The sequence below is a fragment of the Periplaneta americana genome, chromosome 13 (genome assembly GCF_040183065.1).
Source record: "Periplaneta americana isolate PAMFEO1 chromosome 13, P.americana_PAMFEO1_priV1, whole genome shotgun sequence".
NCBI classification, from domain to species: Eukaryota; Metazoa; Arthropoda; class Insecta; order Blattodea; family Blattidae; genus Periplaneta; species Periplaneta americana.
In genome coordinates, this window is record NC_091129.1 from 85,250,848 (window position 1) to 85,265,715 (window position 14,868).

The 14,868-nt window shown below is 34.3% G+C and overlaps 1 protein-coding gene across 1 annotated transcript in view; it reads left to right on the top strand.

Annotated features, from left to right (window-relative positions):
- Positions 1–1,152: 1,152 nt before the first annotated feature.
- LOC138711639 (sodium-coupled monocarboxylate transporter 1-like) overlaps positions 1,153–14,868 on the top strand; it is a 36,940-nt gene continuing 23,224 nt past the window's right edge. The window contains exons 1-3 of the mRNA XM_069842770.1: positions 1,153–1,351; positions 4,907–5,066; positions 10,175–10,292. Coding sequence (XP_069698871.1) covers positions 1,176–1,351; positions 4,907–5,066; positions 10,175–10,292 — 454 coding nt within the window. The 5' untranslated portion in view covers positions 1,153–1,175. The remainder of the gene's footprint in view (positions 1,352–4,906; positions 5,067–10,174; positions 10,293–14,868) is intronic.

Sequence of the window (14,868 nt, forward strand, 5' to 3'; positions counted from 1 at the left end):
CATTTTATAAATTACGTAGCTTACATAATCTATATATTCAGTTGTGTATGGATATAATAATACTTTTTCTCTTTTTTGAATTTGCAAACTAACTTACTTGTTTTGAATTATTTATAATTTCATATGTAGTTAAACTTAACAAATTATTCAAATTTCTCAATTTTATTCGCCACATTCAAAAAATTACAAGACCATCGATGTTCTACTGAAAATGCATACGCTTGACCGCACCAAGATAAACTCTGTAAATTCCGGGCAATATAACATGAGGAAAAAAATACGACCGACAAAATTAATTTCATCGTGTCTCTATGTCTCTATCAGAATGGAGATTTTGGACTCTTGGACTACATTAAAGTGTTTGGGGATGAAATTCCATGCGAGAAAGTTGTAGATTTTTATGAACACCGAACGAGGTGGCATTATTGTCACTGAAGTATAACCATATTTTTATCCAAGCCGTGGATAAAATGTGAAAATGGGAACTGGTTATGAGTTATTACAAGAATTTACACACCGCGTAAGTCAGTCATCACGTATTGCTGAGTATTGCAGAAAACATGTACTTGAAACTATCAGAACCATGCTGCAAACGGGCTGCCTTTCTCTAACCCAAAAAGATTACGTAATCTAGAAAAATAGCGCGAACCGTACTGTTGGACCGAGTGGTTATGTCGTATCTCAATTTCCCCTACCCGTTTCTGCTGGCCTCTCTTTAAAACTCTTTAAAGTGGCCGAGGTGTTAGACTCTTTCTTGAAAATATCCATTCGGAACTGGATATCTGGGTAATATTATACAACTGTTTAAAATAATCTAAAGAAATGAGCTTCCTAAGATGTCACATGACTTCCCTCGTTTCGCCGACCCTGCCTATTGGACAGAATTTCCCGTCAAAAGACGTCAATTTTCAGGTTTTTTTTTAGAGGTTATGCGGTCTCTTCAACATAATAAGACATGGTTGCATCAAAGCACAAAACTGTTAACATTCCAAGTTCTTTCTTTTCATTAGCGACGACACAAATAAGTTTATTATAAAATTGCACAGGAAAACAGAACAATCCCGATTATAATTTGTACCAATGAGATAATACACAGACGCAGGTGCTAACTCATGTAATTGTTATTATGTTGATTTGATTTTAGGATGGATACTAACTTTACGGGCATTACGGATATGTCGGAGACATTCGGTTGGCTGGACTTCACGGTATTTGGCCTCATGTTAGCCTCCTCCAGTATCATAGGGATGTATTTCGGCTTCTGGGGAAAAAGAGACAACTCAACCACAGAGTACCTTCATGGAGGGAAGACCATGGACATGATGCCTGTAGCCGTTTCGCTTGTATCCAGGTACATTATTTTCAATTTTAAGGGTACACCAATGTCAAATTTCAGTTTTCTAAGCTATTCAAATTTAGACCTGAAATGTTGCACACTTATGAAGCTCCATACAAAACAGTCTCTGTATGAAGGTTCATCTGATTTGGCTAAGAAATGTGTAAATTAATAACATCAGTGGTTACCAACATTGCGACGATAAGTCACTCGTAGGTCAGAGACAAATAAAACCCCCCACTCTCTCACAGTGAGTGAAAGGGTTGGGGTTGGGGAGGTAGAAAGCAAGAGAAATGCACAGCTATCTTTGCGAACCACAATGTTCTCGCGAGTCACATTTTCGCCACGGCTGCGCTAGGATATGGCTACTGTGTATAATATACATATAGCAGATCAATAATCCCTTTTTCTTTAACATCTATTGGTCAACAATCCTTGAAACTTGATAGTAATTTAAGTTTAGTAATAAATAATTGTAATTCTGCTGTTTTCAATTGTAAATGTCTTGTCTTTGAAAGAAGCTGCACTTGTGAAGTATCTGAGCATCATCATTGATCGGCATCTGAAATTGTATTCTCATGTTTATTATCTATGCATCAGATTACGTAAAAAAAATTATAAATTTATCATTCTTCACCGTATTTTATCGATCAATATCTTGCGTACAGTTTATTCAGCTCTTTTCCAATGCATTATCGAATATGGCATAATTACGTGGGGTGGAACTTAAAAAGTTCCTTAGATACCTTAATTTTTTTTTTACAAAAAAGAATAGTTGAAAGGTGTTTTAAAAACCTTTTGATTACCCTTATAAATTTATATTTTCTGAATTGAAAGCCTTAAAACTGAAGAATTAGGTATACAAATACACATTAGTTAAGTATTATCAACAGTAATCTCACTAGAGGTTTCGATTTATCTAGAGAAAATCCAAACTCGAGTGAGATTTAATTGACTATTACACAATTAAACGAAAGCTTATAAAGATTAGAAGAAATAAAGTACTCTAACACAATAAAATATTAATGGACTTATTAAAATTTTATTTCACTAATTTTAGCTTCACCAAAACCTTTGAAGAAGCCACCATTTTCAGTTGACTATCTATGCTGTAAACAAATGACGATCGCAAAGCATGTTTTATAGTACCGTAAAAAATTTGCAGATTGAAATGTTGGCAAACAAAGAAACAAATGGTAGAGAGGTGATAATACAGAAGAAAGTATATAAATATTAGAAGGAAAAAAGTACTCAAAATCCTTCATATGGCTGAAGCCTTTGAACAATGGTTCTCCGTTACTGACACTGTGGATATTCCAAACAGTCCAGAGTCTCAATAATGCTGGGATCTTGTTCTTGCTTCCAAAAACCTTTGACAGCTTTTTTGCGTCTTCCTCCTCAGATTTTGACAGAGCCCGTTTTCTTGCTTTACGAGAAAAAGAATCAGGATACTGGCTTCAAGCCTTATCTTCTTCAAACATAGACACCTTAATGGATAATGCGTCCTTTAAGATTGCTATTGCCTTAAGGCTTGGCATTAAAATTTGTTTTCTACACAAATGTATTTGTGGTGCAGATGTCGATTCTTCTGGACTCCATGGATTAAGTTGCCTTAAAAATTCAGGACGATTTTCCAGACACGTCATGATTAACGACATCATTAAAAGGGCACTAATTTCCGCTTATTTTACTACCATCCTAGAACCCAATGGCATAAATCGTTACGATGGCAAACGTTCAGATGGCTTATCTTCAACACCATGGTCCAAAGGCAAATCACTTTTATGGGATGCCACTTGTTATAACACCTTCGCTTCTTCTTATTTGCCCAAAACTCCCAAACTCGCTGGGTCAACCGCTGCATATGCTGTGACAAACGCAATAAATATCTCGAACTTCTGGATCGATATAATTTTGTCGTTTTCGCCGTAGAATCTATGGGCCCATGGTGTTCCGAGGCGAAGTTGTTAACTTCTGATATCGGAAAGTATTTATCAGCACTTAACGGTGACTCTCGTTCTACGGCTTTCCTCCGCCAAAGAATTAGTACTGCCATTCAACGAGGGGACGCTATAAGTGTTACAGGGACTTTTCCAGATTCGAAATCATTGCAAGAAATATTTTATTTCGGATAGAGCTGTAGACAGTATTTCGCATCCTTTAGTTTTGTTGCTAATTTCTAGTTTGTCCCTTACTCAACTGTTTAATTTAATTTCAAAATTGAATTAAAGTTTATTTTGTATAAGACAGTTTGATATGTTTTCTCTACTACAATAAAATAGATATTAATTGACTTATTAAATTATATTTCACTAATGTTAGCTTCACCAAAGATGTTTGAACGGAGCCGCCATTTTCAGTTATCTATCTATGCGGTAAACTAATGAGGATCGAAAACCATGTTTTATAGTACCGTAAAGAATTTGCAGTTTGAAATGTTGGCAAACAAAGAAACAAATGGTAGAGACGCGATAAAATGGAAGAAAGTATATAAATATTAGAAGAAATGAAGTTCTCTAATACAATAAAATAGGTATTAATTGAGTTATTAAATTATATTTTACTAATGATAGCTTCACCAAAAATATTTGAACGGAGCAGCCATTTTCAGTTGACTATCAATGGGGGAAACAACTGACGATCCCAAAGCATGTTTTATAGTACCGTAAAGAATTTGCAGTTTGAAATGCTGGCAAACAAAGAAACAAATGCTAGAAAAGTGATAAAAACAAACAAATGCTAGTGAAGTAATAAAAAGAAACAAATGTTAGAGAAGTGATAAAAACAAACAATGCTAGGGAAATGATAAAATTGTAGCGATAAACAAACTGTGATTGGTTGAAACACGTTCTTTCGTACCGTTTTATTGGTCAAAAGTAGCATGGAGTAGTAAAAGTATTACAGTCACTATAATCGTAAAGATTAGAAACCATTTTCTTACATTTACAGTACTAGACGGACTGCTAGTTAAGAAGCCCTTTAAGAGAACAAAGAGTTTAAAACAAAGTATTAATCTAGGTCCAAGATTATATATTTTCATAATTAAAAAAAACTTCAATGTTCAAAATTTTCTGTTTTTAATTTCAATAAAAATATTAAATATCTACTTATTAATGACACTTATATTGATATTATGCATAAAGTTTTCATGTTCTTATTTGTTTTTTGTGTGAGTGTATTATAATGTTACTAGTATGCATTAATTTTTGTATTTCTGTATTTTAATGGAACTACACCCGAACGTGAGCTTTGCTCATATGGGTGTTACTGATTTTTTATGCTCCGTATAATTTAGTATAAATAAATATCAAATATCAAAATCAACACTAGAAGTATACTTATACGGATTTTGAGAGCTATGGAGGAATATCTACTATGTTGGATGTTGGAGCCGGCTTAGACGGACAGCCCACTCCGCACCCAACTCTTACCATCAGTGGTGTGCAAAATGTATTTCCGGGCTCAAGACTCTAGGGAAGCTTCGTGATCTGCCCGCTAAGCGCTCTAAACTTCTATGGAGCCGGAAAGTCGGTAAGGTTATACATAGATCTATTCATTTTCATTTTTAAGCATGATATCCGGCATCACTATAATGGGGGTGCCATCCGAAGTATACGCTTATGGATCTATGTATTTTCTGGTAGTCATCTCGGCCGTCATCGTCGGAGTAATAAACAATTACTGTTACCTGCCAGTCTTCTATGGCCTTCAGCTAACGTCCACCTACGAGGTAAGTGCAATCTCCACCAGACTACAAAGCGATAAATGACATGCAAAGGATGCAAAAAATTGTATATTCATTCCACTAATTCCAATAGCAAATTATTGCATTCTTACAAAGTTGGATACTGGTATGCTACTGTGTGAGAGAAGCGATAAAAGACATAATTATATTAAGAATATGTATTATATGTCTTTCTCGTGTTAAATTTTGCCATACCTGGTTATACATGTTTCGGCCTGTTAAACGGGTACGGTAAAATGTAACACGAGATTGCCATATAATACATATTCCGAAGTGATATAGTGTTAAAAGTTGTGTAATCAAGATGTATAGGCCTATACATAATTATAACTGTATTAAAACTTTATAGTGCTCTAAATTGATTTCATGCCAATCGGCTGAAATTTAATAATACCAAAACTCATTCATATTCCCTTCCATTGAGAAAGGTCCCCAATGATGATTATAAATCTTGTGTCACACTTCTTGGTATCATACTGGATGAAAATGTTTCCCCCCCCCCCCCGAAAACTTTAACTTCGTCGTTGTGGATAATTACTATGCACAAAATCTTGATTTCTGTCAATACTAATAGAGACTGTAATAAAGAATATTTTTCCCTTTGTCGCATTTGGGAAGAATTGACGGTTCTCGTGTAAATAAAATAAACATATTTAAAATTTGTTGCCTGAATAACAACATCAGACGTGGCAAAACTGAACAGCTGTTCTCGACTTCATTTCGATAAGAATAGGGGACAATTTGGTATTCAAGGTCATCTTGTCCCATTATTACGTTAACACCCAGTGGAAGTGGATGTTTGAACCTTCCGACCTTAAGTGAAGATTGTATTTTTATTCAACTTAGAGAATCGCAATATCGAGGTTTTCTAATTCGAAATATATGTGCATAATTTTAATTTACGGAGAAAAATTAAAAAAGAATTGAAGGTGAAGAAGTCGGACTATAGTTTTCACAATTCGAGCACAATGAAACTAAAAATACTGTCCTCCTCGCAACTCCACTAAAGAAATCCAAAAGCTTAATATCACGAGAACATTATGATCAATCACTTATGCACCAATGCCATGTACGTCATGGGAAGAGTAGACGCAAATATGAGGTCGGAATTTGAAATAAATTTGCTACTTTAGGAAGGTCCGGCCAAGTTGAGGAGTTAGATATTAATGGCGTGTGGGAAAATATCAGAGATATAAAAATTGCAGCAGAGCAGAGTATAGGTTATTATCAAAGTAAGAAACAGTAACAGTGGTCTCATGAAGATTGTTGCATAGTGGTCTAGTAAGAAAGAAGGAAACGGGCAAAATTGAAATTCATACAGGATCCAGTCCAGGCAAATACAGATAATTATTTGAATGAACAACGGGAAGCAAGTCGTACACTTAAGAAGAAAAACAGAAATTACATGAAAGAGAAAATTAATGCAGATGAGAAGACTATATTGGGAAACAACTAATTTATATAAACTTAATAAAAATAATAGGGAGGATTTTCAAAATACAAACTCCTGAGCCATTTATACCCGAACCCATACCGTCTGAAATGGAAATTGCGATACAAAATTTAAAAAAGTACAAGTCTCCAGGTATGAATCATATTCGAGATGAATTAATAAAAGAGGGTGGAAACCCATTATCTAGTGATATTTATAAGCTTTTTTCTTGCTATTGTGGAAAAAGAAATTACACCAGAACAATGGAAGGAGTCTACAATTGTAGTAGCCTACCTATCTTTAAGAAGAGGGAAAAGACTGACTGTAGTAATTTTTGAGGAGTACTTTATTGACATCGTAAAAAATTTTGACAAATATATTTTTGAGAAGATTAAATCCATATGTAGATGAAATTATCGAGATCATCAATATGGTATTATGCTTAATAAATCGACCATTAATTAGATATTTTGTATTCGACAGATAATGGAGAAGAAATGGGAGTATAAGAACACAGTATATCAGTTGTTCATAGATTTCAAAAAGGCATATCACTTATTTAAGAAGAAAGTTCTGTATAATAATGTTATTGAATAGTGTGGTATTCCCAAGCTAGTTGGATTAATTAAAATGTGTGTCAGTGAAATGTGTAGCAGAGTCCTTAGCCACATTTGTCTCATGATTTTCCAAATCACTCCAGGCTAAAACAAGAAGATGAACTTTCACCTTAATATTTTAACTTTGCTCTAGAATATGCCATTAGAAAAGTTAAGGATAAAAGAGAGTGTTTGGAATTGAACGGGTTTAATCGGCCGCTTGTTTATGCGGATGACGTGAATTTGTTAGGAGAAAATCCACAAACTATTACGGAAAAAACAGGAATTTTACTCGAAGCAAATAATGAGATAGGTTTGGAAGCAAATCCCGAAAAGACAAAGTGTATGATTATGTCTCGTGACCAGAACATAATTTGAAACGGAAATATAGAGGAGAAGGTAGAAATATGGGCTAGAAGTGGTAATATGGACTACCTCGTTTTTTACTATATATCGTGTTGTTACCTAGCGAAAAATCTCTGAAAGTACATCTCGTGTCCATCAGTCTGCGTGCACAAAGAAACAAACTAGTTGCCTTTGGGTGTGGATGTGGTGTGTTCTTTGTGTTTTTTACCGATTTAAAAGTTTTTGAAGGTAGGCCTATGTAGTTTCAATTTTATTGAAATAAATATAGGCCTATTTTGTTTTTAGAAATCACGCTTGTTCTGTTGTACCGATTAAGAATAGCTCTATTACATGGCATAAGTGTAATATTTATTTAGGACAACAATTGCCATACATAATCTTAGAAACCTTCATGAGTCGATGCTGCTAATATATGGTTACCGCTATATGTCAAATATGGTATAGGTAGCCCATATTACCAGCACGTTAACACGTGCCGTATTTTCACTATAGTGATTTGCGTTATTTGTTACAGAATATTGCCATTCATGTGACATAGGTTTCCTACTTATGCTTCCTTGTTTTTCCAATTTTATTTTGAAATTTTTGTGGTAGCCCATATTTAGACCCTACTACCTATAGAGGACCAATTTGTCTTTCTTTAAAAAAGTAATTATATGCAAATATCTATTGCAACTATTGACCTTTAAGACTGGAAAAATTGTATATGAATAATTACTCTGTATGTCAATAAAGATTTCCAAGCAATAAGCCACACCATTTTCCATTATTATGAGAAAAACAAAATGGTAGCCCATATTTTCACCTACTACTCTACTAATTGTAAATTTATCCTTTGAAGAGCTGGAAAATTCAAGTATCTTGATACAACAGTAACAAATATAAATGACACAAGGGAAGACATTTAATAATAATAATAATAATAATAATAATAATAATAATAATAATAATGATTTATTTTAGCTGGCAGAGTTAAGGCCGTAAGGCCGTCTCTTTCACTCAACCAGCAAAAAGTATACATACATATGCATAAACTTACAAAGAATTCAACAATTTGATTTAGATAAGAGCTACATATATACAAGAGTTATTTACAAATTAAACAACAAAATACTATGAACTATTAATTAGACACTGAAATAAACTGTGTAGCAGAATTAAGCTAAAATACATAGAATGTTAATATATTTCAAATAATATTAGATAATAGAAAGAGATTATTATGAGACAATTTTGAAAATACAGCACTATCAGGATGATGTCTAAAGAATGAAGTAACAATGTAGTCAGTGATAGTTTAAATCAGTAAGATTGGAGTGAAATGCTAATAAGGTTATCTTTTAAGCTCTTTTTAAAGGTGTTTATTGTCTTGCAGCCCCTAATACTTCGTGGCAAGGAATTCCATTGACGCGAGGTGGATACTGTAAAAGATGATGAATAACAACATGTTCTATGAAGAGGTATACTTAGCTTGCCACAGATAAGTGATCTGGTATTTACGTCGTGGTTAGAGTATAGATAGGAGAAACGAGACGAAAGGTAATTTGGTGTTGAGGTGTGCAGAATTCGATAGAGTAAAGACAAAGACTGTAAAGTTCTACGTTCTTTAAGTCGGAGCCACGAAAGATTTGCGATGGACGGTGATATGTGATGATATCGTCGGATGTTGCACACGTATCTGACGCACATATTCTGAGCTCGCTCTAACTTGACTGACAATTCAGAACTTAGGTCACTTAACAAAACGTCACAATAATCGAAGTGCGGCATTACTAGGGTTTGTACTAGGGTAAGTTTTAGTTGCTGGGGCAAGAAGATTCTCAAGCGACTCAAACAGTGAATGGAGGAAGAGATTTTTTTATCGTTTTTTAACTTGAAAATTCCAACTTATATTATTATCAAAAAAGAAGCCAAGATTTTTTACGACAGACGAATAAGGGATTAGCGTGTTTTTAAGGGTAACAACTGAAAGATTACTGTTATTAAGGGAATTAACTAAACGCTTATGTCCAATAATTATAGCTTGAGTCTCAAACGCTGAAATTTGAGAATTGCATGTTACTATGCGGTTAAGAAGCTTGTGTCATCTAGTCTGCTCTCAAAACACCTGAAAGTTAGAATTCATAAAACAGTTACATTACCGGTTATTCTCTATGATTATGAAACTTGGATTTTCACTTTGGAAGAGAAACAGATATTAAGGATGATACAGAATAAGGATATTAGGATAACATTAACGGCTAAGAAAAGTAAAGGTGCAAGAGAATAGACAAAGTTACACGACGCAGAATTACAGACATTCTATTCTTCAGCTGACATAATTAGGACTAGTAAATCCAGACGTAGGGCAAGTAGAAGGTATGGATTAATCCATGAATGCTTATAGAGTGTTATTGGGGAGACCTGAGGGAAAAAGATCTTTGGGGAGCCGAAGACGTAGACGGGAGGATAATATTAAAATTGATTTGAGGGAATTGGGATATGATGTTAGAGATTGGTTTTTATCTTGCTCAGGACAGGGACCGATGGCGGGCTTATGTGAGGGCGGGATCTCTAAAAGACATTTGTAAGTATGTAAATATCTACCAATCACATGCGTGTGAATAAAATTATTTACACTTACTGTTTACTTCTTGTGTAAAATAGATAACAATCACCTCAGTATAGTTACTAATAATTAGGGTATATTCTGTTCATAGTATCTGGAGCTGCGATTCAACAAGAGCGTCCGCATCATGGCTTCAGTGTTGTCCACCATCTTCGTCCTGCTCACTTTGCCCATAGTAGTCTACGTTCCGGCGCTATCTTTTAGCCAAGGTATTCTATTCTCCAGTTTTTCATTAAATATTTGCATAGAGTGCAATATTCGTCTCCAGATTCTCCCCGTATTATCAGAAAAATTAAATTATAATGAAGTGGTAACGTTATTCTGTGTTTCAGTATATCAGTTTCCATAATGTTATTAGTCTGAAAGTTTATGAATATTTCTCTGCCAGTTTATGAATGAATATTTATTAACTACAAATGGGTTTCCACCCAATGATATTTAGAGGTAAGAAAATAGAAAATAAATGTAAGAATAAAAATAGGATACAAATCTCATCACTTATGACTACATATTATCTAAATTCTTATGTGTACAAATATAAATAAAATTTGCAAGTTTCAGTGGAAAAGCTTCCTGTCTTGGCCTCTATTTTAAGGAACAAAACCGATGTTTGCTTCATATAAAATTCATAAATTTTAATTTGTTCTAATACTTTAAATTATTGACATGTCTTCTGGTTTACTGTTATTATTACTGCAATTATTCTCATTATCATATAAAGTAGTAGAATTAGAAGTAGTATTAATTCGTTCATAGATTTCAATTGCATTCTCCACTCTTACTCTTTTCTGTCTTCTTCGTGTCCGTATACGATCAATCTATCTTAATGTTGTACTTCATCTGATACCTTCCCCTGCCTCGAATTTCTCTCCCGTTCACCATTCTTTCCCTTGCATCGTTCAGCAGGCAATTTCTTGTTAGCCAGTGAATCAGTCAATTTCTATTACTCTTCCTGATCAGGTTCAGCATTATTCCTTCTTGACTCACTCATTCTATGAGCATAGTTCTTTTCTTCTTTTGTCTGTCCAATTCATACGATCCATTCTTCTCTACATCCACATTTCAAATGCTTTCAATCGTTCCTTTTCATTTCGTTCTAATGTACATGTTTCTCCCCCAGAGAAAGCCACTCTCAACACAAAGCACTTCAACTCTCCGCAGATAATTCTCCTTTTCCTATAAAAACTTCCTATTTCATTTATATTCTCATTTTGTCATCTTCACAGCAACTCATGTTACTAAATTATAATAGCTAAAATACAAGTACTTGAAACTGTCCATTTGTTCCATTGCTTCATTTCGAATTAGCACATTTGCCTTCTTTATTCTTCTTCTTCCGATAACCATGGTCTTCGTCTAGGTTGCATTTATTTTCATCCACCTATGATAAAGAGCTCGATGCATAGTTCATCGGTTGTTTTTCGTCCATCTTCAAGAAAAATCTCTTGTAAGTCTACACTAGAGTTTAACAACTTTCGAGAAAGCAGGACTAACAGCGCCCGCAAAGCCGAAAACCCGCACGACAATATTGCCTATGTCGTTGATTGCTTGTGACTGAATCAAGCGAACGTTCAAGACATCGGGAGTGGTCAACTCTCTAACGTCAAACAGCCTTAAATCACAGTTTTTTCTACCTTACTTAACTTTTATCTGTTTTGGCAACTGTTATATAGGCATAAACAATCAAGTAGCCTATTGAAACATCTCTACCTTTCAGTGTATAATAATCCCTCCTCCAATCGTTATTTAATTACTAGGCCCATATTAAAATGCTAGGAATTTTTTTCGTATGTTTGAGATCAAGTGTATAATCTCAAGTAAAAAATTATTAACGCTTTATTTAACGTTGTGTTTTATGTTTCTTAGAAATGCAATTCTAATTATCTAACCATAGGTAATATCTGACAACAGAACCAGAACATTTTGATAACTATGAAACTGATTTATTTTGTCCTTTGTGTCAATTAAGCATCTCTAATTCTATTTATTTTAATATATGTTATTCTAAGTTACGAAATCTTTCCACGCCGACCAAATGCTATTTCGAGAATGATGAGCAAGCCTTGAAGCGTAGGTCTACGACAGATACGAGACGAGACTCGGAAGTTAAGTGTAACGAACACAGCGAGCGAGAGCGGCAGTTAGTTTTGTTCATCTCTAATCTACACGTGTTTTCTATTACGACTTCTGTTATTATTATTTATTTTGTATTACTTTATCTTTCCTTGCTAGATACACAGTGATATTTAAAAATCCTTTTGAATCCATAACATTATTCTAAAATTAGGCACTTTAACTATTAAATTTTCTGTGACAATCCTTAAAAACCATTCATGTTAAATGTTACAGTCACATTATAATTATTTATGTTTGTTTCTACATAAATTGTCTGAAGTCCACATCCTTGTTTTCTGTTCTCATAACCTTGACTTAGTCACTTATTAATATTTCAGGAGAAAATTTCGCTCCGGCGCCGGGGATCGAACCCAGGACTTTGGTTCTACGTACCAAGCGCTCTGACCACTGAGCTAAGCCGAATTCAATCCACAACAGTATACCGAACCCTCCTCCTTGAATGTTTCCCTTTTGGCCTGACTCCAAGTTAGGCATATATGTTGACGTTTCAGATTTTTGCTATATTAAATAACTTAAATAGTGATACAGCAAATAATACAATCTACTATATGTAATTAAATTTCTTTCTTTCGAAAATGTAAGAATTCACGATCTCCTATGTACCACTGCCATTGAATGAATAAATCTGTTTTTCTTCCTACTGAAAACCCCCTTATAAGCCCCCTTTTAAATAAAGTATTTTGAATGCCATATAGCCAAAAATCTAAGTTACAACGAACTTAATTTATATTCCAATTTTCATCTAAATCCATTCAGCCATTATCGCGTGAAAATGTAACAAACATCCAGACAGACAGACAGACAGACAGACATACAGACAGACAGACAGACATACAAACAAAAGTTTCAAAAAAGCTATTTTCGGTCTCAGGATGATTAATTATACATGTTAACACCAATTATTTTTGGAAAAGCGAAAATTACCAGAAAAATTTCGCTTACAGATTTATTATTAGTATAGATTAAATTACATAATTTATTAATTTCATCAAGTGCTTTGCACCTGGGATTATAAAAAATGCCTCGTGTGTAATCCAGAATAGGAAACTGCTTAATCTAATTTGCTTGCTTAGTATAGTGCAGATTCAACTAATTTCGTGATGCTAAGGTTTTGGTACAAAAATAAGTTTCAAATTTTCAAAATAATGAGTGTTATAATATACATATATTATTACGTTTCAGGAAGCTGCATATCAACATTTACCTCAAATAAATTTATACAATAGTTACAAACAAGCAATACATATAAACAAAAAAAAAAAAATAGTGTTCTAGAAAGGTTGGTATAATTTCTTGACAGTACAAGGGTATTTTCGTGATAGTCCTTAAATTCAAAATATTTGGATATATTCAGTCAAATTTTTAATTTTTTATTCAGATTTATACCTATAATCCAAACAATTAAATTTCTTTCGGTGTTTTGAAAGACTTCGACATACATGTTTTTTGAAACAACTGCTCACACTTGACCTACTGAATCCATCTTTCACCAAGCTTATAGTCCTCGAAATTTTCTGAGCTAGATCGTAACAAATCATTAGGTTTATCATTCAGCTTTTCTTTTAGCACAGATTTTCTTAGTTAGGAACCTGAAGATGATGCTGTTTCGTTGTCTACATCTTTTTAACTCACTTGAAAGGTTGGAAACATTCTTCTCTTTGACTACTACTTTGGTCCCTTATGATCCATGCCGACATTTCCAATAAAAAGACGAGGTTTCTTTTTGACATTTTTCCTTTGTTTAAGACACAATCAATTGCCTCTTTCATTCATATCATTTATATTGTATTTGGCCCTGCGATTAACTGTCATCTGCAACATGCACAACATGAACAGTTATATCACATAATATGTTATGAATACGCACACAAATACTGCACATTTCATGCATTTGATATTTATTCGACCAGAGAGTTTAATAATAATAATAATAATAATAATAATAATAATAATAATAATAATAATAATAATAATAATAATAACAATAATAATAAGCCCATAAAATCCCTTCAGGGCAAGAGCCTCCCACTTCCGTAGAGGTGGCTCGGTTGTTTACTAACATTGGGAGCCAGTCCGTGTGAGTTTGTGTGACTTTACTAGATGTCTTAAGGCCTAGTTACCTAATCACTTCCTGAGCTAATTCTCGTGAATTCTTATACTATTTATAATACTATATAATACTAATCTTACACTACTTGTGTCTCTAGTTCTTGGTGTGCGTGTTTGCCTCCTAGTCTACATTTCCGTAACACTATCTTGCCACTTTGTATCTGAAGCACTTCACTACACTGCACTACACTTTGCTATCTCCCTCCTCAGACCTTTCCATTGCACTCTGTCCCTGGCGATCCTTGTCCAGTCTGCTCCAGCTGCTGTCTGGAAGTCATCTGCATTTGGGACGGCCTCTCTTCCTTTTCCCAGTCCGGACGTCCCATACTGTTGTAGCGTAAACCTATCTATCCTGTTACAGTCTAGCAGAATGACCTCCCCATTTCCACTTCAGCTCTTGTGCCTGGTTTCCCACGTCTTTCATCTTGGATCTTGTTCTGAGTTCCGCAGTGGGTATTCTGTCGGTTATTTTCACGTTCAAAATTCTTCTTTCTATTTTTCGCTGACATATTCTCAGTCATCCATCTGTCTTTGCGTACA